Source organism: Tauraco erythrolophus, chromosome 1 (genome assembly GCF_009769465.1).
Source record: "Tauraco erythrolophus isolate bTauEry1 chromosome 1, bTauEry1.pri, whole genome shotgun sequence".
NCBI lineage: Eukaryota > Metazoa > Chordata > Aves > Musophagiformes > Musophagidae > Tauraco > Tauraco erythrolophus.
Window position 1 is genome coordinate 4,372,330 of NC_141465.1, and position 21,486 is coordinate 4,393,815.

Sequence of the window (21,486 nt, forward strand, 5' to 3'; positions counted from 1 at the left end):
ACTAATTAGTATTATAATTACTATATTACAATTTTTTCTGGCATCTCATGATGCAAAACGTGGAGCTTTCTGGAGTTGCTACTTGTGATTCTAGAGCGACAAAAGCGTTCTTGGCACAGCAGAGAGCACAGAATCATGGAATGGTTTGGGTTGGAAGGGACCTCAAAGATAATCCAGTTCCAACCCCCCTGCCATGGGCAGGGACACCCTCCACTACACCAGGTTGCCCAAAGCCTCATCCAACCTGGCCTTGAACACTTCCAGGGATGGGGCAGCCACAACTTCTCTGGGCAACCTGTTCCAGTGCCTCACCACCCTCAGAGTGAAAAATTCCTTCCTTATATCCAATCTAAATCTGCCCTCTTTCAGTTTAAAGCCATTGCCCCTTGTACTATCACTACACGCCCCTGTAAAAAGCCCCTCTCCAGCTTTCCTGTAGGCCCCCTTTAGGTACTGGAAGGCTGCAATAAGATCACCCCGGAGCCTTCTCCAGGCCGAACAGCCCCAACTCTCTCAGCCTGTCTTCATAGCAGAGGTGCTCCAGCCCTCGGATCATCTTCGTGGCCTCCTGTGGACCCGCTCCAGCAGCTCCATGTCTCCCCTGGAGACTCCTGCCGGGGCCCCGCCAACGTGCCGGCGCCGTGCGGCTCTGTTAGACCGGCAAAACGCCGAACCGGCGGCAGCGCCGAGCCGAAGGCGGCCGCTGACACAGCCCGGGCGGCCCCTGCTGCCGCCACCAAGATGGCGGCGCGGCGCGGCCGCCCCGCCCCCGCGGCGCCCTTCCCTCCCTGGGCCGGCCGGGCCGCCGCGGGGGCCGCCTGCTGCCGCCGCCGCCTGTCGCCCTGTGATGAGAGCATCAGCCCTCACTGCCACGTCTGCCGGGCGGCTGCGGCGGCGGCGCGGGCAGCCGGCGGTGCGCAGGGCCGCGCCGGGGGGCTGAAGCCGGGCGCGCCCGCCTCCTCTTTTCCCTTCTTTTCCCTTCCCCGCGGCGCGGTCGCGCCTGCCCGCCCCCGGCTCCTGTCCCGCCGCGGGGCAGCGGCGAGGTGGGTCTGCTCGGCGGGAGGAGAGGCGCTCCGTGGGGCTCCTGCCGCTGCCGCAGCCTCGTCTCCCGCCGGCGGTCCGGGGAGGGGGCTGCGGGGGTCGGGGCTCGCCGCCGGAGGGGCACCCCGCTGCCGGCTGATGTCCGAGCCGCGCCGCCGCCCGCGCTTGGATGTGTGAGTACCGGCCCCGCCGCTCTCGCGGGGCAGCTCCGCTCCGGGACAGACCGAAGCGGGCGGCGGGACATCACCCCGGCGGTGCGGGGCCGCCTCCCTGAAACTCGGGGCGGGTGTGTGTGTGTGTGTGTGTGTGTGTGTGTGCGGCGGGGAGGCTTCTGCCGGCTTCGTGCCGTTCTGCCGGTGAGTTAACGGCGCTTCGTCCCGGGCTGCTCCGTTCTGCCGTTTCCTGGTGTGTTTGGGCGAAAACGAGCGGCCGCGGAGAGGCGGGTGCTCCGCGGTGGGAGGGTTGAGGGTTAAACGCGAGGAAGTTGGTGTGGGGTCACGGGTGGGTTGGCTTTGGGCTTTAAAAACGCTGGTCCCTACGTAATCGGTGCTGCGGAGGAGGCAGAGGAGGGTACTGTCCCGTGGGAGGTGGAGGACTGGGGCGATCCTCTGGAAGTCTGGGAAAATCCAACCTCCCGTAAGGTACCGTTTCCAGAAGGGATGTGGGTGCACATATCTGTGGCTGCTCTTTTTGGTACCGCTAAAAAAACAGTGTGTCAGTCGTCTTCCCTTACGTAGGATAGCAGTTAGGCCGATGATTTTCCGTATTCCGTGGGGTAGCTCCTTCCCTACTCCGGCATCGTTTTAATTTGTGAACGTGTAGCCGAAACAGAGGCAGCTTTGTTTGCGATGTACAGTCGCTCTCGTGCACGCTTTTTCCTTGTGGATAACAGGCCCCTCGGACCACTGGCATCTGTTGCAACTGCAAGTAAAGGAATGAGATGTCTGTATTCCACAGTGGTGAGTTGTAAAGTTTTTGGAGACGAGGCATCTCTCCTGTAACCGACTCAGGTCTCTTAACTCCCTGTGATCAGAAGAGATTTTTATGGGAGAGAGATGTGGTAATATAGGGATGGGGATGGGACTGGAATGGCTCTGCTCCAGGCTGTCAAGAGCAGAGCAGGACCTCAGCCCTTTAACCCGCAGTCTGCTCCTTTGCTCACCTCCTGGCATTCCCGTTGGCATGGCTTTGGTTTTGATACTCGTTTCTCCTTCCAGCTGCTCCTCTGGAGCACCAGCTGCAGCTCTGCTGGTAAAACCTGGGCCTGCTGGAGCCAAAGTGTTAGCGAGACGATGTTGACCTCTTTGGGACTTGTGCTGAAACTTCTCCTGCTCCTTGTTGTCCCTTCTTGGACTGGAAGTTCTTCGGGCGTAGATGCAGCTTCTCCTTGTTTCTGTTCTTGAGTGTCTTTGACTGGGGTTTTGCCACATAAACCAGCACGTAGGGTGGTAATGGTATCCGGGTCTGATCTTTTTGGAAGGATGGTGGAGCTCGGGTAGTACCACTTACCCAGGTTAACTGTGTCCAGTGTCATGTGTCCTCCTAATCTCAAGACCTCAGAGGTCTGCAGGCCTCCTGTGGGGCTCGTTCCTGACTGTCTCTTTGCAGACAGCGTGTTTTGCAGGCATTTGAGACCCGATTTTCAGAAGGTCTGGGTATCCACACTCCTACTGATAGAGGTGTCTATATTGCCTCAACCTGAGCATTCAAAATCATTGATGGTTTAGAAAAGGTAGGCCTTTTATTTTTATGTTTTACTTTTATTTTTGACAGTCTTCCTGACTGTAAAATGGGGATAAAACATTTCGCTTCCTACTTTTGCAAAGTATGTTTCTATTCTGCTAGTAAGAAGAGGAATTCTTTTAAAAACTTCCTGCAACATACAGGTTAGCACCTTGCTGAATTATTCTTTTTACAGAGACACTGATGGCATCCTCTGGTACCTAAGGAAATAAAGCTGTTCTCCTCTTAGTGGCTTGCCTGTATTAGCAATATTTGCGCAGACATCGCCAATATAATTATACTGTTAGGTATTATTCAAAAGCAAACAGGCCTAATCACTTTTTTTTTGTCTATGCTTCCTTCAGACACTGCTTTTTGGTCTGAAATTTTAGAGAGAAAATTGAATTATGTGTGTAGTATTTGAGGGGGGAAAAAACCTCACGCCTTTTCTGCAGTTTTTGAAATTGAGCAGCTCTGAACACAAATCTTTCTCTGAAAGTGTCTGTATTGCAAATTGACTTGGGCAGCTCAAGTCTGGATATCCTAAAACTAACGTTTTTTTTCTGCTGCAGGCGTCAAATCTCGATGTTTCAGAATACAGCAAGAGCATATATGCTAGAAATGTTTGTTAAGGTGGCTTCCAAGTTTCCTAAGTGTTCAGTTCAGAAGCCAGTTGGGCCGCTCAGTACAGTTCTGTAGAGTTACAGCTCCTAAAGACGGATGTGGTGCAAAGCAACAAGATAGTACTGATTCTGAGACTGTCCTGCTCCTCAATCTCAAGTGCTTTTCCTGTGCCTCAGTATCATGAAATCCTGGAAAAAAAACTTTCTTCAGGCAGTTACAAGCATGTGGTTCAGTTTTAGCTTATGGACGTGAAACTTTTGAGTTGGAGGGGGTTGGATTCATACTCTGGATTTAAAGAGGAGATATTTTGTCAGTACGAAGGCCTATGTGCTTTTTAGCAGTGGTGAAAATCAGTTGGAGATTCGGCTGAATTTGTTTACTATTAGAACATTTGATCTTAAAAGTATTACCGATCTCCAACCGTTCCTTTGTTTGTCCATTGTGAAATTTTATGTTGTGGCATGTTTATGGAGTGAGGAACAGAGAGGAGGGTTGAATTTGGCTTGCAGAATCTAGTTTAAACGCTTGGGGTCTTTAGGCTTTAGTCTTACTCGATCTGTCGTACTTAATTCTGTTATAATAACAACTAATATTCTGTTATACATCTTTTCCTTCTCGAGGCTCGATTTTTGTTCTCCCTTGCATGACCATTCGGTTGGAGAACTGGTACAATGTGACAGTCTGAAGTGCTTATGCACCAGAAACCGTAAGGAAGAGATGAAGTCACGACCTTCCTCTTCGTCCGGCGATCCCTTCCCTCTGCCACCTCCCTAATCTGCTCTGTGGCTGCAGAGTTTCGCCTGCCACGGTGGCGGATGGTGCCACGGAGTTAGTTCTCCCCTCTTCTTTTTTCCCTGAACTGCAGCAGGTCTCTGGTGCTGATGGAAACTTTAGTCTGTTTGTTTCCAGCCGTGCCACCATTACGTAAGCAGTACAGCTTTTAGCAGGTGGATTTTTAAAACCAGAGGTAAGTCTCTAGTAGCCATGTGGTTTGGGAGAATCGCTCACGAGCGATCACGAGCTCGCCCAAAAAGGTTTCCTGCCATTCTTCACGGGGTGTAGTCATTGGAGAGTCATTTCCAACCTTTTTTCTTTTTTTTTTTTTTTTGACTTTTTGGGCTGAACGTGTTGCGAGCGGAAAACGAGACTTCTGGTGGGAAGTGAGTATTATGCAAGCCTGTCAGAAAAGCTGTGCAGGCTGATGTGGTGCAGCGGCGTCCACGTACACCGGAGGGTTTGGAACGGTCGGTTTAAAGCAGAATTGAGGCCCAAAATACTTATAAGGAAGCGTGTGTGCAGATTGAGACAGCTAAATTAGTCTTGGTATAATTAGTTATAGCAGGGATTAACATATCCTGTTGCATTTTCCCGATCCGTGAGATTAGTTGCTCTGTAAACGGTTGTATGAAGTTCCGAGTTTTGCCTACCAGAGTCATGGAAGTTGGATTGGAGACCCTTAAGCGTTTTGCAGGGAACTCGTATACTACCTGTACCTGTTATTTAAGAGGCAAGTAGAGGGGAGTTGATGTATTCTCATATGTGTTTTATATTTTAATGCAAATTTATGATTTATGCAAATTACAATTTTTTTTTTTAGAATTCCCTGCAATAATTTTGCTTTTACACGGTGTCAGGGATATGGAGATCGTTGTTGCACTGATGCTTTCTGATACGATTCCCAGTGCAATAACTTGGGATAATGCTCAAGGAAGCGCTTCTTCCTTGTGTTCTACTTCATGCCTTCAAACTCATGGCTACAGATGGCAGATGCCTGCCTTATTTTTAGCAACGTGAGGACAAAATAGAAGACTCCTAGTGACTCCCCATGATTTGTCATCATGGCTGATCTCCATTAAATTAAACATAGGGATTGGCAGAGGAGCAAAACCAGCAGGAAGGCTGCTTCTATTTGTTTTTAAAAAAAGCTTGTCTGAAGCACTAAAATAATAACCGTAAAAAATATTCACTACTACATGCAGAGACCCCTGGGAGGAGAAATACTTGCCGAACAGTTATCCTGCTTGGGATAAGGAAATTGAGGTCTAAATTGCTGAAACGACTTCCCTGGAAGTCAGTCGAAGAGGAGAGATTAAAAACCAAAAGATTTCTTGGCTTACAGTCCTGTACTCAGGCCATTAGACCGTGTGTGTGTGTGTGTTCAGAGTTGGAAGGAGAACACATATTTTGGTGGCTGAAAATTCTACGGGTCTCTTAAGGCAAAAGCATCTTTTCTTTTTTTTTTTTTTCTTTTTTTTCCCCCCTCTCTCAGTAGCGATCTGTTTTCCTGCATGTTTGCCCTGCTAAGTTGGAAAAGCAAAATCTCAGTGGCCATAGCCAAAATTCCCCTCCTTTCCCAGTCGCTGCGTGTCGCACGGTGTAGCGGAGGGCGATGGGTGGCTGTGTTTTAGCAGTGCCGTGCCTGTGCACGGTGTTTACTGAAGGGCTTTGGTGCAGGATGTCCTTCAGAGCGCGTGTTGGTGAATTGCAGCTTTGGTAGCTTTGCCCGTGTTGTGTCTGCTAACGCGGCATCCTTGTGATTTAGCGTTGCTTCCCAACCTGCGTCCCTTTCTAAAGTGAACTTCTGTTTCTGTCGGTAGTAGGCACGTGGAATTGGAGCTTTAAACATTTGTGCTGTTGGATACTCAAGTCCTGGTTTGGACCTGAAGCTGGAACTCTGCCGAGCTTTCAGAAGACGGCGCAGGTTGCCTTTGAGAACCATCCGTCTAGCTCAAGGGTTCCCACCAGCTCTTTAGTTTGAGCCTCTTGCTGTGGATGAGGCTGGGCTTGCTGTTTCCCCGCATGATTTAAAAGCGTGGGAACTGTAGGACCAAAATAGACCATGACCCAACCAGTCAGGCCCGCGTTTCCTTCTGCTGCTGGAAAAGCTCAACTTTGCAATTCTGTCTTGCTCTCGCACAAGAACAAGCTAATGCTTTCTTCATTCCCACATCCAGTATTTGGCTGCGAGTGTTTCTGTGCACATCAGAAGAAGCCAAAGAAAATGTTAATGTTTTGCCAACTGTGCAAATGTTGTCTTGCTGAGAGGTGCGTTATCAGCCGCTTGTAGCTGCTGAGCCCCGAGGATCTTGTGTTGTGGGTTTGTTGTGTTTCGTTTTTGTTTTTTTTTCCACTTTTTTGGAACATAATTTCACTTGTCTTCATTCATAAAATTATTATAGTCATTCATTAAAGTCTTACTAATCTGTTTGCTTTGACCTTCTGCAGCGGTTAGTTGCACAAGGTAATTATATGGTTATGAGGTATTATTTTATTACTCCAGGAACCGTGGCTTTGTTCTTGCACTTGCCAGAGGTTCATTACGAGCGCTTAGTGTGAGTATCTTCTTTCCTCCGATTCACAAAGACTTGAACTCATCTATATTCTGAAGAGGACCATATCTCCAGCATACCTCTGGAAACCTCTTCTTCCTCCTGGCCTCTGAAGTAAGGTCTTTGAGGGGATTTTTAAGGAGTGTGTAGGATTTGGGTTGGAGATCATTCTCCATTTAAAAAAAATAATTACTTTCTCATTCTCTTGGATAATTTTCTTGGTCTAGAGCATTAAGAACTCAAATCTATGTCACATCCTAAAAGAGCACATCTGCAAAATGAGCTGAACTGAGCTTACTGCACTTTAACCTGGAGAGACTGGAAAACCTGAGAAACTTTTCTTTCCTGCTCCCTTTTTTTGGGGTGGGTATTTGAAGTACTGTGGCAGCTACAAACGGCAAGTGCTGCCTTCGCCTTGTCTGTAGCTAGAACTGTTATTTTCCCTGCTTACCTGTCTCCTTAGCTCTAGCCTGCCCTGCTGAAGATGCCTGAAACGAGTCATATAGGAAATTTTGCCTTTTTTCTTGCTGCTTTCACTCTTTGATTTTGGCACGTGTCTAGAGGACCGATAGATTGAGCCTCTTGGGCTTGTGCTGTATCAGAAGAGCCTATGCTGACGTGGTCTTGCGGAGTTGGTTCTGTTATTACAGAGGAGGCTTCTTGGTTCTTAGTCACTGAGCAAAAATCAGTCTTGCTGGTGCATCAGCTGACGGCGGTGATTCACCGCACGAGCCCGGGCTGCACGTCATGGCGGGTTTCTGTCTCCCTCCACGCCGAATCTCCTCCTTCATCCGTCGCTCCGTACGGCGTGAGGACGTGGAAGACGCTCTGACTTGGGAGACGTCTCTCCTATCCAGTTCTACCTCCCAAGGCCGGGGCCGGGTGTGTGCCGTTGGAGCCAGCCTGGGTTGAAAGGTTGTGTTGACTTAGCGCTGGCAGAGCTCTGCCAAATATTTAGCTTTCCATCTGATAACCTGTCGGTTGTTTCCTCCCTCAACGACAATCGAATGCTTTTTCATTCCTGAACCAACTTAGGGCTTCCACAGGATTTTTGCAGCTTCTCAGCTTTCGGCGTGGCAGATCCGACAGCACCGACAAGGCACCCCCATGACTGAGGCGTAGGTGCAGCCGTTGCTGTCCCTAGGCTCCTTTCTTGATTTTTTTTTTTTTAATTTATAATTTTTTTTTTTTGACACTGTGTTGGGCGAATCGGTTACCAGCTTTGTGTCTCAGTTTTTCCATCTGTCAAAATGTTTTTTTGTTTAAAGAAATAAATGAAAAGCTTTCAGTAAAGGAAGTAAAACCAAGCCATAGTAGCCAGGACGCACAGCAGTTCAAAAGAAAACTTGACTATAAGGTGAATTCGCCGATAATTGGCAAAGGCATTAAGATGGCTGGACAAATGGAAGTTTGGGATTAGGCTGACCAGCTACAGCGACTTGAAGTGAGGACGTTGGTAACTGAAAGACTTTTTTACATGGCTTGTTTCAGCTTCAGGGGCTGGTGGGGTGGGAAGGAGGAAGAGGAGAAAGAGCTGTTTGTCTGCCTGCTGAAAGTCATGACTCTTACGGTCATATATGTAATCCCAAAAGTTAGAGAATCCTACCCTACTTTGCTCCTCCCATCCTTCCAGAAATGGTTTCACCAAGGGCTGGTAACTGTCTCTTGCAGTTTTGCAAGCAAGGTTTTATAAATAAGGCGCTGTCTGGGACGCAGTGAGTTGTCCTCACCTTGCCGATGGGCATTGGCCATTGGCACCCTCCAAAGGTGTACAGGTGCTGGCCGTGCTGTTCGGTGGCAGCCCTGGGGACAGGACCTTTCACTCCGGCCATGGTGAACCAGCAAGGTCTTACTTAAACGGTCCCTTGCCTTCGTGGTCTGGGAGCTTGCGCGTTGACGCTATCCAAACAGTCCAGTTCCATGATGTACGTTTCTTTTTGAAGGAAAATGACCTAGAAGCCAGTGCTCCTGACAGCAGGGGACAGGCGGCCGCTGCAGCGAGGGGAGGAATTGCTGGATACCCGGATGTGGGAGTGCTCTGGGGATGGATGCTGCTGCTTGCCGTGACACTGACCAGCCGCTCCTGGCACTGCTGCTTCCACGCTCCTTGGCTTGTACTTTCCCTGTTCCAGTTCTGTGGTTCAGGGCATTAGGACTATCAGCAGAGCTCCCTCGCCAACGGCCGCGGAGGTGACACGTGGCTTCGCCCCGAGACGTCGTGTGCCCACTCAGCAGGAAGGCAGCTGCTTTGATCAAGATGGAGAGTTGCAACGAGAGTCCTGTGGTCTCCTCAAGCCAGGGTGCTGCAAGCAAGCGTGGCTGCGTTTTCCCTTTCTGCTCTTGAGAGCATCTGGTTGTTGGACTTGTGGAGCCAAGGAGAGCCTCCGGAATATTTACTGAGCTCTGAAAGTTCTCACGCCTCGGTGCAGCAAGCTTCCTGAGAGGATTGGAGGCTTGGCGTTTTCCCCAATTAAAAAAAATTTTAACTCCATCAAAATAACTGGCTGAGCATTGTAGCGTTTCCAGCAAAGAGATGGAGAACTGTGCAGACTTTTCGTTCTGATGAGTCACTGACTCTCTCCTGATTTGCCTCTTGTAAGAGCTGTTTGGGCAGCTGCTGATGCAGGAACGTGATTCTGAGTGATGGTCCCTGGGGGGCAGGACGGGTCTGCACGCTGCTTCACCTCTGAACTGGTGGATAGTTTGTCTGCCCAGCTCTTCGTCAGCAAAGCCTTGCTCACAGCTGTGATTCTTGCCTGCCTTGATCCTGCTTCATCGGGATAGCTGGGGAACTGATGGGGAAGAGGGATGTTGGTGCAGAGAAACAAAATGCCCGAGTGCTTTCTGTAGTCCTAAAAGCATGGACTGGAAACCAGAGGGTCTGATGCCTTATGTTCCTGGATCTTCTCAGAACCGTGTCACAGCTGAAGGTTTTGTCTCTGTCCCTCTCTGGGACCCAAGAGCTGTCTGTACCCGTATCTGTTCCCTGTGCGTGGACAGGACCACTTGTCCACTGTTCTGTAGCTGGTCCCCAGATCCTTCATGTGTGTTTTTACGATGCCCACATCTACCTGAGAGAGGAGATCTTGGAAGCTAGGCAGTTTCTGTTCTAGGGATGAAGGGACTACAAGTACGTGACATGTTTTTGAGGGTAGTTGTAGGTGAACTGGGAAGAACAATGTGGAACCACGTTAATGGACTGAAGAGTCTTGTCAGGAAAAGCTTTTATCTTCTATTATTCACGTTTTGTGCCTGTGACTCTATAAAATAAGATCACTGATGTGTAACTACATGTGGTGGGGACTCTGCAAACAGAGAAGGGAGCCTGGTAGTCTCCCAGCTTGCTCTGCGGGCTCTTTTTTAATACTTAATGTGACTTGGATGCACACAGGAATCTTATCTGTTGGAGAAAAGGGTCATGGACACTTTTTTTTTTTCTCGTTAGCGTGTTTTTCACAGTAGAATCATAGAATCCTAGAGTGGTTTGGGTTGGAAGGGACCTCAAAGATCATCTAGTTCCAACCCCCCTGCCTTGCCTTTGTTTATTAATTGAAAACCATAAAAAGGCTTTTTGCCATGATTCTCTCCTCAAAAAGGAGGGCTGTTGATTGGTTCAAGGCCAAAAAAAGCAGACTTCGAGTCAAACTGATGTGTAATCTTACTGCTGTGTTTAACTTCATCTGAGGAGCTTCAGTTTTGCGTGGCTAGTTTTACAAAACAAAAGCAAACACACACAAAAAAATGGTTATTGGGCAGATTTTCCTCTAACAGACACCCACCTAATTTGATCAGGCTCCAGTGAGGTAAAGTTATTTAAAACTTGGCGTGAGGAACTGCCCAGTCCATATGTTCATGGATCTCTGTGAAAGGGCTATTCAAGTGCATTTAAAATATGGTGCACTGACGTTAAGTGCAGTGTCCAAGCGCCTATACTGGCGAGCGTGTGAATCATACTAATGAGATAACGCTAACGAGAGCTGTTCAGTTATTTACATCAATTATTGATGTGGCATACAATACCTTCCACTGTTAATATGAGTAATTAGGCCACCAATGTATTGCATCCCTTATCATAAATAACCTGTAGGTTGAATGAGGCCAATTGTTTTAGCTTTCACAGTCCCTGTAATAGTTTGATTTGGCTTAAAATGGCTTTCAAAGTTGCTCCTTTTAGAGGTTTTTCTTATTTTTTCTTCACCTTAGCTGCTTATGTCAAGCGTCCAGATGCCCTAAGTGAACGCAGCATTGTCTGCTGCTGTCCCTGCTCATCTTGTGCATGCAGTGGAATTTTCTCCTGTTTATATTTAGTTCCTGAAATACAAATATTCCCAAATAAAACTCTAGAACGTCCTAGAGAAGGTTCTCTGAAAGCTTTGGAGCCTTGACTAGGAAGGTAAGGAAGGCTTCAGTTCTCTGTTGTGTTGTCATGGGTTATAATGAGAGTTTTGAAGTCTGCCAAAACACATTATTTCCCTCCAAACCCAAATTGTCCAATATTTACTCTCCTTTCATGCAATTTCACAACTTCTCCCCGCCCGCCCCCTGCCCTCCAGGATATTTGGTTTACTTTTTTTTTTTTTTTTCCTCAGATGACCTTCATGTAGGTATGTCTTTTGAAATGTTTTATTTGATTTTTGTTGAAATTTTGGGAATTGGTTTCTGCAGTAGAGGCGAAGGATGGGAAATTTTAATACAAAAGGGGATTCTTTGTGAGTGTTTTTTCAGAATCGTTCTCCTGCGCACGGTGTTCATGGTGACAGTGGTGTGACTCACTGAGCAAACTTCCTGGCGTTTCTGCCAGCTGTGATTTCTCAGGATTTTAAAGGAGGCGATAACTGAATTATAAATTGTCATCTAGATAGGTTCCATCCGTAAATTTCGAAGCCAGATCCAGAGTTTCCCAGAAGGTAGGAGTGCTTTTTTTGGACCCTGGCTTGTTTCTGTGTTTTGCCAAAAGGGCAGATGAGTCTCCAGACACAGAGACACACCAGAGTCCTTGGAGCGAGGTGCTCGCTCAGTGTCTGGATTCTGCACAGCCTGTGTGCGTGTGCTTGGAATGACTTCCAGAACAAAGGAATGTTGGAAACGTTGGAATGTCCCAGGAACGACTTGAAACTTCCAGATTCGCTCTCCAGTTCAGCCCCTCACTCTTTGATGTCTGTTAGCCGTTGGAAACTTACCTGACTTCCGAAATTCGTGAAATGATGGGTGGGAGACCAGCAAAATTCAAACAAATAAATATTTACAGGCTTATGTTTTAATATATATTTTTTTTTGAAGAGGATCTGTGATTTCCTAGCCATGTATTTGAAGGACGTGCACACACGGGTGTTTTGCTGCGCTTCTCTGCTAGGTGGAACCACTCTTGAGCAGATGTCCTGCCATCCCATCAGTCGGGCTTCCTTGGCACAGCAGGGAGCTGAACCATGCAATTAACTTCACGGAGACCAATTAAGGCTCTGCCTGTCCTGAGCTCTGGCAGAGGGGGTCCAGCATCACATCCTGTCAAGTGATGTCTTGGGTGGTTGAAAAGACCTGCAAAGCTCTAGTAGCTCCTTGTGCCAGAAGAAGGAGAGGGCTCTTCCCAGGTTTGATTTCGAAGGAGACACGTAGCTGCGCCGTCTCCAGTGCCAGAGATGCTCAGTGGTGCTTTCCAGCCAGCAGGAAGCACTGGCAGTGGCCGGTGGCTAATTTAAGCAGTCGGTTATAGTCGTTCTGCGGACGCAGCCGGACGCTGATCCGGTGCTGTTGAAATGGCACGGCGTTTCAGGGTGGTGATGGGTGTCTGAACGTCTGAGAGTGGCTTCCTTTTGCATGAATCGCTCAGCTGGGGTGTGAACATGAACGAGGTGACCAGCAGTTTGCAGCTTCAGTGATGTTCTGCCTCCTTTGCAGACCTGGGAAGGCTTCGGGATCGTTGTCTGGATCTCAGGGCACAGCCTGCCGGAGGCACTGGAAGTGGATTGGTTCCTGGTCATGCCCGGTGGAAGGAGGGGACCCAGCCGGCAGCAGCTAAGCCGTTCAGCTTTGCCTTCTCTCCAGACGCTGGTTGGCGGGAGCTGCGGAAACGGTACTGGTTTGAGAAACAGGTGAGGACAAAGGTAGGGATGCTGAGACACCTGGGGCTACGATGGAAAAGCTAGGAGCCTTGGTCCGCTCCGAATGGGAGTGCAGCTTCGAGGTTAAAGTGAGAAACTGGGAGATGGAACCCTCGAGACCTCTGCTGTGGTGTTAGGAGATGGCCCATTCAAGAGGGAACGTGACCTGCGTGACAAACCTCTTCCTGCTTCTCTTCCCAGCTCTGCTGTGGCACGTGCTTCCCTCTGCGGCCCCTTTCTTGACTTCATGCATTAAAATCAGCCCTGTGGGGAGGATTGTGGAAGTGGTCTCAGCCACCTTTCACTGCTCACTGTGGTCACAACGGCCACGGGTGGAAACCCCTTGGTGTGCAGTTCGTCTTTTCCTGCAGCACATCCCAAGGCAGCGAGTCCTACCAGGTTACGAGTCCTTGTCTCTCTTGCTCGCTTGCCTGCAATACCAGAGGGAGTTACTGTGACATGTCAGGAGCTCACCACGAGTCCCCTTCCTACGGGACAGAAAGGCAGAGCAGGAGGATGCCTATATTCTATTTCGGCCCTTCTGGCTGCAGATGAAACTGATTCTCACAGTTGGTAAAGCTGCTCTCCACTTTCTGGGGAAGTTGGGGGCCGAAAAAGGAACACACGGTGACGTTTAGATCTCCACATTCAGCATAAAGACTAAAAGGGACAAAGACTTAAAGACTTCTCTGGCTGGGACAGATGGGTGGATGGCACAGTCTTAGGTTCTTGAGGAACAAGTGACTCTTGAGACCATGGAGTAAGTGGCCCAGGGTTCTGGAGGAGTGTCGCTTACCCTGGTTTCAGTCAGACACAGCATAGTTTATGTCTGAACTTCCTCCATCAGTTCAGTCTGCTGGAGCTTTGAGTTGTCCTATCCTCCTCGAAGGCTAGGAGAGAAGGAAGTGTGAGAACACTGGAGAGGTCAGCCTCTAGGAAGTGGCCGAACTCCTCAGTTCCATTTTTAGTTACCTCTCTTTTCAAGAGAGGAACTGTGAGCAGAAGGATAATGGGCACTTTGCCCTGGAGAAGGAGGCTAGGTGCTACTGTAATGTCCTAGTGATGGGTGGAAGTGCTCAGTCTGGCACAGTCCTCAATTATTTTTGCTTGGTGTTGCTTCCTCACTCCGTACCTCTGTTCCTCCATCTCCGAGTTTACTGAAATACTGCTGGGCATGTCACAGCACCTCTGGCAGATGGATCTGTTGTCTAGCGAAAGCGCTGGATAAAGGTTTCTTCTGAGCTGAGATGATGATGAAGCTCACCACCGGCCTTGCGCCAGAAGTGTGAATGCAAGACTGCTGCCATCTCTCCTCTAGCAATGCCCAGTCCCAAATTCACAACCCCAAGCACTCCCTGTCCTGGAAAATTGTAGAGATGATGTAGAATGTTTACCAAGTGAGTGATGTCTGTCTGCTTCAGGAATGGTAGTGCCATCAGCCTCTCTGCGCCTCCGATCACAGCGCTGATTACTCCAGAGCCTGTACGTCACTGCCGGATCCCTGAACTGCCGTTGGATGGGAGCCTTCTCTTTGAGTTCCTGTTCTTCATCTACCTGCTGGTAGCCCTCTTCATTCAGTACATCAACATCTACAAGACTGTCTGGTGGTACCCATACAATCACCCTGCTTCTTGCACCTCACTGGTGAGTTCCCCAGCAAATGCCATCGCTTGTGCTTTTTCATTACCCAGCTTCTTTTCATGCTTCTTCAGTCCAGAAGTCACCAAGCATTTGACATTAAGGGAGCGAAGGGGAGTTCACGTGCACCCCCATCAGCCAGGGCCATGTCATCCCCCCATTTTACAGGGGAGAAAATACATGGAAGGTGAGAGAGAGGTGTCAGCAGGACTCCTTCAGTGGAAATTTCCTGCAGATGTTTGCATGGCCTAGCTGGCCATGGTTTGACATGGGGTTGAGGCTGCAGGAGCTTGCGCCCTCCTGCTGTGGGTGCCCCTTCCCAGTGGAAACAACAGAGCCTGAGAGAAGGGTGATGATGCGAGTTTACATTAGGATCTCACAGCAGGTCAGCAACAGAGGAGTTGGGGAGGGGGTCAGATCCTCAGCGTATGTAAACCTCCCAGTCTCCTCGGTTTCAGTCGTCCTCCTGGCCCAATAAGCTGCACAACCTGACAGTGACCTGTACCTGAGTCAGAAAACCTCATCTGAGCGAAGCTAGCCTCTGAAGTGGTCCTTCAGTTTGTATTGTGTCCTTGCTCCTGGGAAGCATGAGGTGGTTCCTTCGTTAACCATAACAACAGGTGGTGCTGGTGTTCCAGTTACCAGTTTCAAGTTCAGCTATACGATGCTGGACACAGCTTTCTTTGAAGAAAAAGCATTCTGGTTCAGGCTCCCTACCGGAAAGGATTTCATGGTCAGTTGTTTGTTCCCATCAGAAGTCAAGCATTCTTTTTTACCCAAAATGTCCTTGAAGTCCCAAACAGCAGTATTCAGAGTCTGCTAACTGTTCTAGCCAGAACATGTTTGATGGCTTCACTGAAAAGTCATAAAGGGTCCAAGAGCTGGATCTAACTTGATGCAGCCAGAGCCAACGTTAAACTTCTAATACAGATCAGTGGCCCCTGAAGATGACATTTCTCAGATCAACTCGATTATCAGGGAGCACCAGTCACTACAGACCATTTCTGAGACCAAGAGCTGAAGTGAGCTGGTGTGCTCGCTCTGGACTCTGCTTCAGCTGCCCTTGCTCTGGTTGCTTAGAGGCTTTTCGCAGGAGAACTTGCAAGCTGTTCTCCATAGTAGGATCCTGGTCCTAGATGTCCCTTTGACCCCCAAAATACCTGCCTGAAGGGTGGGTTTGTGTTGTTTTCAGTGGCAATCTCTCAGTGGAAAGGAATCTCTATGTGGGGAAGATCTTCCTTCTGGAGACATTTCCATGTTACTGATGTTTATCCCTTCTCCCTCATCCCTAATAGAGAGATTTGGGGAATGCTTACACGAGGTCCTAATGCGTTCTCAGCAGCCAGCTTTCTGGTCCCACCCCAGCTGGGTGGTTTCAGAGTCCCTTCCCCAGGTGAAGACCTTTTTTCTTTCCTCCTTCAGAATTTTCACCTTATTGACTACCACCTGGCGGCGTTCATCACAGTGATGCTGGCGCGGAGGCTGGTGTGGGCCCTTATCTCTGAGGTAACATTCCCACTGTTCCCTCCCCTGCCTGTAGTACTCACTGCAGAGCACGACCATCCATGGCTTACGAAAGTTCTTCAAGTTGGATAGCTGGAGGGTTTCTTCTCCCAGAACAAGACTGGGTATGAAGGACTAAGATTTTTGGGGAGTTCTGCCTTGGAGTTTTCTCCTCGAGCCCATTCACGTCCTGCAGTATTGGGTAGCTCTGTTGTCCCTGCAGCTAGAAGGAGACAAAGTGGTCCCGCTTGCTTCTTTATCCCTGCAGGTGTAATACTGTACCTCACTATTTGTGCCAGAGAAGTGGCCAAGAGAATTGCAAGACAGGTAGCAGAAAGGCAAACAGGGAGGTCAACCAAGACTGGCAGAACAAACAGGAGATTAGAGGGGAAAGGCCAAGAGGAGGATGTCTCAGTACACCAAAGTGAAATAGGAATAGTTGGTAGAACTGCTTTTCCGGTCCTGGTTACTCAGTAACTCTGAGGCTTTGGTCGTGTCACCTCAGATTTTGAGACCCTCTCCATGTTTCGAGAGCAGAACCAGGCCAAATAGATGTTTGAGAAAGGTAATTTTGAGGAAAACGGACGTTCTGTCCACTGAAACGGTTGGTACAACTCCAGGCTGAGCAACTAAGCAATAAGTTTAAAAATATAAAATAAAGGAATGGTTGTGTCCTATTGAGTAGGTGAATGGAGAGGACGAGATCTCTGAAGTTCTCTCTTCATCTCTGATTCCTGCCATTTTCATTTATGTTCACATCCTCTGTAAAACTTCTCATGGACTGAAATTTCTGCATTGAAACCTTCCATGCAAGTTCTTGCGCATCCCATCTATTTGCTCTAACTCCTAATAATCTTCTCGTAGTTCAGGTGCCTTCTCCCCTCTGGAGATTGGAACAAGCTTTCTTGCTGTCCTTTTGAAGGTGGTTCCTCCTCGCTAGACTACAGCCTGTACACCCAGTAGAGATGAGTGGTGGAAACCTAGTTTTGGGATTGCCAAGGTGCACCATTGTCTCTTCCCTCAGCTGAGAACTGTGACCTTCCAGTTCTTTAGGAGAGTGACAGCTGGGACCTGATCCTTCTAAAGGAAAGCGCAAGAGGAAACGTGTTTCAGGCTATCCTGGACTATCATCAGAGCAAAAAGGGACTTGAGAAAAAATATTTTCCATTTTGCAGCTCTCTGTTTTTTTTTTTTTAAAGGCCCTATTTTAGAAATGCCCTGCAACTCGTGCTTATTTGAATCTTTTGGATTCTCCCAATGGTGAATAAAATCAAAGGTGTTCACCTGTCTAAGAGAGTCAGTCTCCTACTTCTGGGAGGAAGAGGGCAGCCATCCCTCTTACCGTGCCTCCTGGCACCTCTGTCCCTGCTCCTCCTCCACAGGCACCCCCTGTGCTCATGTTCTAGCACGAGTTTTACAGGGATGCTGAACGTTTCTTCTCCATTTGCAGGCCTCTCAGGTGGGCGCAACGTCAGTGATTCACTACGTGGTGCGCCTGGTGCTGCTCACCCTCTGTGGATGGGTGCTCTGCTGGACTTTGGTCAACCTCTTCCGCAGCCATTCTGTTCTCAACCTGCTCTTCCTGGGCTACCCGTGAGTGACACCACCTTGTACCTTCAGGGTGGGGGACCATAACTGCTTGGGGGTGGCATAATCCATCATGGGAAGTAGAGCTGTTGGCTGTAATCCGTCTCCTCATTTTATGATTAAAGGGGAAGTAGGAGTGGCTGGGGGATGATGCGAGGAGGTGGCGCTGAGCTGATGAAGCAGATTGCCTCAGAATGTCGTTTGTGTGAGGGGCCTTTACTGTGACTCAACCCTGAGCCTTTGGGATCGTGGGTTCCACAAACGGGATGTAAAGAAGCTTCTCTGCGCAGTTGTTGAAGCTGCAACCTTTGGCTTTTTATGGAGGAGAAGAGTTGGCCACTAGCTTCTGGAGTGAGGGTTCCAGATGTGCCAACATCTGTTGAGAAGGTGCCTCGTGCTTCGTGTTGGGATGACTGTCATTTCAGCCCTTTTTTTCCTTCTTTCTTTCCCTGTAGGTTTGGTGTCTATGTTCCTCTGTGCTGCTTCCACCAGGACAGCAGAGCACAGCCCCTACCTGCAGACTGTGGTTATTTGGTACAGGACCAGATGGTGGATGATGGGGCTTCAGCTGTCAGCAGCCTGGTCAAACCCAAAGATTTCCTCTCGCTTCTGTGGGAATCCCTGAGGGAACAGTTCAATAATCCTACGTCTATCCCCACCCACAGCTGCCCCCTTTCCCCAGATCTCATCCGCAATGAGGTGGAGTGCCTAAAAGCAGACTTCAACCGCAGGATCAAGGAAGTTCTCTTCAACTCTCTCTTCAGTGCCTACTACGTGGCGTTCCTGCCACTGTGTTTTGTGAAGGTAGCTCTTGTCTGGCTCTCTCTGTGCCCCTGCCCGCCGTCTCCTTCTGAACGTTGCGTGAATTGCTGCCAGGCCCGATTCCTGGTTAATTCCCCTTTTCTCTGTCTCCCCTTCGGCAGCCTGGATAGCGGAGCATGGCTGCATCCGGAGTGCACTAGTACTGCTCCTGGTTGGCGGATAGGTATTGCCATAAATGTGATGCACCTCTAGTCCCATCGCCCCACTTACTAACTCCCCTTCTCCCACCCCATGTCCTAGGCAGATGGATAGCTTGTGTTCTTCCTAGAAAAGGGAACCTGTTGTCACCTGTCTCAGATCCAACGTCCTGGCTTTCGAGTGCTTGGATCAGAGGCTTTGGTGGTCAGCCTCGTAGAAGACAGAGCCAACTAGGATGCTTGGCAAGCTAAATCCAAGAACCTCTTGTCAATGTGGGGGTTGTGTTTTTTAATCTGTTATTTCTCCAACTTGAACGAGCTCCAGTTGGTGTAGCAAAACTGGCAGGGCTCCACAATCCGTGTAGCAGCCTTGGTGCAATTGGTGCTCCTGGAGCAGTTCTGTTGCAAGCAAACCCCGTTATCTGCTGCTGGAGGAGGAGATGCACCAGCTGCAGCATCATCCCTTGCCCTTTCTCCTGCAGGTCAAGGAGAAGGGAGTCTTGAGTGTTTCCTAAGCTGTAACCCTCTGAGATCACCGGTCCAAAAGCGCATGCCTGTAGTGTGTGGTGTGGGTCTGCTGGATGCACATGCAGTACGTCCCTTGTCGTTCCTTCCTCCGTTTTATGGCAGTGGTGCTAAGTTCTTGTCTGGTCTCTTTGCAGAGCACCCAGTACTACGACATGCGCTGGTCCTGTGAGCACCTCATCATGGTGTGGATCAATGCCTTTGTCATGCTCACCACTCAGCTGCTGCCTCCCAAGTACTGTGACCTGCTCCACAGATCAGCTGCCCACCTTGGCAAGTGGCAGAAGCTAGAACATGGTTCCTACAGCAATGCTCCACAACATATGTGAGTGCGGGCATGGGGAGGGGTTGGCATGCCCAGCAAGGGGCCAGGAAGACATTCTAACAGATAAGCAAATAAAAGCAGGGCTTGTCTACTGAGGACACTCCTGCTTTCCCTGTGCAACTCTGCTGGTCTTTCTGTTCCCTAGAAACAGGAGCTCGAGAGAGCTGTCCGTGCTCCTCTGGTCACTGCTGGTTTCTTCCCAGAAACAAGTGCTGAGATTCTTCTTGGCTGCTGGAGAAGCAGATTGTGCAGGGGCGGAGGGTGGTCCCCTCCAATGCAGGGGGCCAGGTTCTTGCACTAAGCGCTGTTTGTCCACATTACTTGGAGTCCATCTGGTGGGCTTGCAATGCCCTCTCTGCGCTTTTCCAGTGGGAGCTAGGACACGTCCGTGCGGCAGAGGCTTCCGTATTTCTCCAGACGCAGTCCGTTGCCACGAACCCACGTTCGGGGAGTTGGGAGCACGGATGCTAACGCTCTGGCATTCTTTCCCCCACAGCTGGTCAGAAAACACAATATGGCCACAAGGAGTTCTGGTGCGACGGAGCCGGTGCCTCTACAAAGCAGTTGGGCCTTACAACGTAGCAGTGCCTTCAGACGTGTCCCACGCCCGCTTTTACGCAAGTACCTCTTCTCTCGCTTGGCGCGTTACCATTGTGGGAGGGAGGAGAGGCTCGAATGGGGAAGCACTGGAACAGGTTTCCCAGAGAAGTTGCAGATGCCCCATCCCTGGAACTGTTCAAGGCCAGGTTGGATGAGGCTTTGAGCAACCTGGTATAGTGGAGGGTGTCCCTGCCCATGGCAGGGGTGTTGGAACTGGATGATCTTTGAGGTCCCTTCCAACCCAAACCATTCCATGATTCTATGATTCCATAAATCCAGCTGCAGCAGAGCAGATCGCATGGAACAGGGTTCCAGCTGCCTTGTTGGTGCTTTCTCATCACGGTGATGCAGCTCTCCCATCAGGCATGTTCTTAATAGGGTTCTAGACAATGTCTTGCAGGGAAACAGGAAAGCATGTCAGTGGCCAACAGGTCGTTTCACCCGCTCCCCCCTTCCCGAGCGAAACGACACTTCTTCATGTCGTGTTTCTTGTGCCGCTTTCCCTAAGCAGCAGCTAACGGTGCCTGGAGTACCAATGTTCCTTCTGCCCAGCGTGGTGGTGCCCGACAGCTTTGTGTACGTTCCCCTCCCCGGTTCAACACCGCAAGGTGTCACAGCAGTCTGTCCTTTTCACTCTTTCCCTGCAGTTCCTTTTTCACCGTCCGTTACGGCTGCTCAACCTGCTGATTCTCATCGAAGGCAGTGTGGTCTGCTACCAGCTCTACTCACTGCTGCGCTCAGAGAAGTGGAACCATACCCTCTCCATGGCCCTCATCCTTTTCTGCAATTATTACGTCTTATTTAAGCTCCTCCGGGACCGGATAGTATTAGGCAGGGCATACTCCTACCCGCTTAACAACTATGGACTGAAGGCACACTAGGCTGGCCAAATGTGTATCCTTTCTCTTTCCCTTCCCTTTTCCTGAGGGAGGGAACCTCAGAAAAAAAAAAAATATTTTCGTACAGTTCTATTTTTTTCTTGCGGCGTTTATAAATATTTAAAATATTTTATATTTTGTATACTATTGTTTTTGTGGGGTGGGAGGGAACCAGTGGCAATTAAATGTCGCTTTATAAACAAGGTCTTATTTTATATATATATAAAAAAAATCAATGTGTATATACCGTATATCTATACCCATACATATATCTATGTGAAGCAACAGGATTGTGTGTGTGGTCACTGCGTCCGCTTCGCTCACACAACTGCTTTGCCGTTGCATACTGTGGGGGCAGAAGTGCTGTCAATCAGGAACTGGTCTGCTGAAGAACTGGGATCTGCTCACAGCCAGGGGAAGAAAGGAAACACAGGGGCCTTTCATCAGGATGAGTAAAGTTTATCTTAGTAACCTCGATACCAGGGAAGTCTTGCACTGGAATCGTGCACTGATGCGATACCAGTTTAGGGACAGGGAGGAAACTGTGTGCAGTAAGACAGACTAAGTTACTATCAGTGAGTAAAAGCTCTCAGTCCTTTCTTCTTGCCACTGTTAGCAGGATGCAAGTGTTATTTTTTTAAAAAAAAACCCAACTCT

At 49.2% G+C, this 21,486-nt stretch overlaps 1 protein-coding gene across 1 annotated transcript; it reads left to right on the forward strand.

Moving 5' to 3' along the window:
• Positions 1 to 1,180: 1,180 nt before the first annotated feature.
• Positions 1,181 to 20,906, forward strand: TMEM39A (transmembrane protein 39A). Its single transcript, XM_086616894.1, has 9 exons — positions 1,181 to 1,214; positions 12,612 to 12,805; positions 14,236 to 14,458; positions 15,875 to 15,958; positions 17,406 to 17,548; positions 17,998 to 18,346; positions 19,164 to 19,351; positions 19,848 to 19,968; positions 20,599 to 20,906. Exons 2-9 carry the CDS (start codon positions 12,693 to 12,695, stop codon positions 20,830 to 20,832), a joined length of 1,455 nt encoding a protein of 484 aa, XP_086473020.1. The 5' UTR covers positions 1,181 to 1,214; positions 12,612 to 12,692; the 3' UTR covers positions 20,833 to 20,906.
• Positions 20,907 to 21,486: the final 580 nt, after the last annotated feature.

Excerpts from the sequence above, each read along its gene's own strand:
- TMEM39A (XM_086616894.1), top strand. The coding sequence starts at position 12,693 with ATGCCCGGTGGAAGGAGGGGACCCAGCCGGCAGCAGCTAAGCCGTTCA. Across the intron at positions 12,806-14,235 it reads GGTACTGGTTTGAGAAACAG|GAATGGTAGTGCCATCAGCC; the intron begins GTGAGGACAAAG and ends TGTCTGCTTCAG. Across the intron at positions 15,959-17,405 it reads TGTGGGCCCTTATCTCTGAG|GCCTCTCAGGTGGGCGCAAC; the intron begins GTAACATTCCCA and ends CTCCATTTGCAG.